This window comes from Fukomys damarensis, unplaced genomic scaffold (genome assembly GCF_012274545.1).
Source record: "Fukomys damarensis isolate Sample0158 unplaced genomic scaffold, DMR_v1.0_HiC HiC_scaffold_39, whole genome shotgun sequence".
Classification (NCBI taxonomy): Eukaryota; Metazoa; Chordata; class Mammalia; order Rodentia; family Bathyergidae; genus Fukomys; species Fukomys damarensis.
The window spans coordinates 45,017,930-45,019,358 of record NW_022900951.1 but is presented as its reverse complement, the minus strand read 5'-3'; the positions used below and the strand labels follow the sequence as shown (position 1 = coordinate 45,019,358).

At 58.9% G+C, this 1,429-nt stretch overlaps 1 protein-coding gene across 1 annotated transcript in view; it reads right to left on the bottom strand.

The window, feature by feature from the left end:
* Positions 1-904, bottom strand: part of Ezhip (EZH inhibitory protein) — a 3,126-nt gene extending 2,222 nt beyond the window's left edge. Inside the window, exon 1 of the mRNA XM_010644826.1 lies at positions 3-904. Within this exon, the coding sequence (XP_010643128.1) occupies positions 3-816 (814 nt within the window). The 5' untranslated portion in view covers positions 817-904. The remainder of the gene's footprint in view (positions 1-2) is intronic.
* Positions 905-1,429: the final 525 nt, after the last annotated feature.

Below are 1,429 nucleotides of genomic sequence, written 5' to 3'. Positions count from 1 at the left end.
GCGGCTGCGCTGAGTAGGGCCAGGCCCGGATGCTTCGCCGTGAACAGGGCCTGGCGGGGTGTCGCCGCTGCCCTGAGCAGGGCCAGGTCCGGTTGCACTGCTGCAGAGTCCAAGACCTGAAGCGTATGTAAGGCGCTGAGCTCTATCTGTCGAGGCAGTACCACTGTGGCTACTAGGGCCTGCCTGGACGGCCTGGCTGCGGAGGGCAGCACCAGGACGAGCTTCCTGGCTCCGCGGAGAAACCTCAGAATGGTGGCCGACGGAGGCCTGAGACCTCGCCGAAGATGGCGGCAGAGGCATGGGTGCCTGCGGCGCGTCGGCCCCAGGAAGCTGAGGGCGCTCGGGAGATGCGGCAGCCAGTTTAGCCTGTTTGCCGCCAGGCCGCTTCCCAGAATACTTGCGCCTACGGCCCTTCTTCTGGGCCGAAAGCCCAGCGGGCAGGTCGGTGTCTTTTGAGGCCTGCTCCACCTCAGACTGGCTGCCTGAGTGGGAGCCTCCATGGCTAAAGCGTAAATCAGGGATGCGGTCACCCTGGACATACGAGCTGTGCTCCTCGAGCACGCGGGTCTCGGTATTAGGTGCCGGGTCTTCACCTGACAAAATGGCGACAGAACCCTGAGAACCCGCCGAGCTGCCTCTCAGGACACCGCCTGACAGAGGTGTACTAACCGAAGTTGTGAAGACCCAGGAAACAGGATCTTCATTGCCGGTCCCGGGGCTGTAGCCAGGAGCTAGGGCAGAGTCCTCATCCTTTGGCCCTCCAGGCACCTCGTCCTGGGGGTTTTTCTCATCATCACTAAAAGACTGCGAAGCCATTTTAGCGCCTTCACAGAGACAAAGACACGACAGCGTGGCCTGAACCTCGATCTGGGATCTGAGTGAAGCCGGAGCAGGTAGAGGGGGAGGATGGGTAATGGGTGGAGCCGGCTGAATCTCGGTCTCTGATTGGTGAGTTGGATGTCACGCGATATCTCTGATCTTCTCGAAGCCCACTCGGGCTCTAAAATGTACGCCACCCCCCCTCCCTTTCTCGGGCAGAGCTGGATTTCGCGCTCTGCCCACGTGCTGCCCCCCCACTTCCTGCGCAATCGGCTCCGCCATCGCCTCCGCCATCTATGCCCTGCCACGTGGTTACCCCGCTGCTCCGACCCTCCCCCATGGGTAGCGCAACTTTCTCTAGCCTCAAACCTGGTCTTTAAGAGTGTGTTTCGGGATAGGGACTTGGAGTGAGGGAATGTATATGAACAACTTGAGGCACCCAAAAAGAGCTTGTCAACCTCACTCTGGTGGCTCAATCTCAAGGGATTGCTTGAAAGATATACCATGCTGAAAAAAAAAAAAGATATACCATGCTGGCCAACATAATATATCCCCTAGTCCATGTGTGACCCGGTAAAGGAACTCTTTTGGAACTCCTCTGGGCATGTGA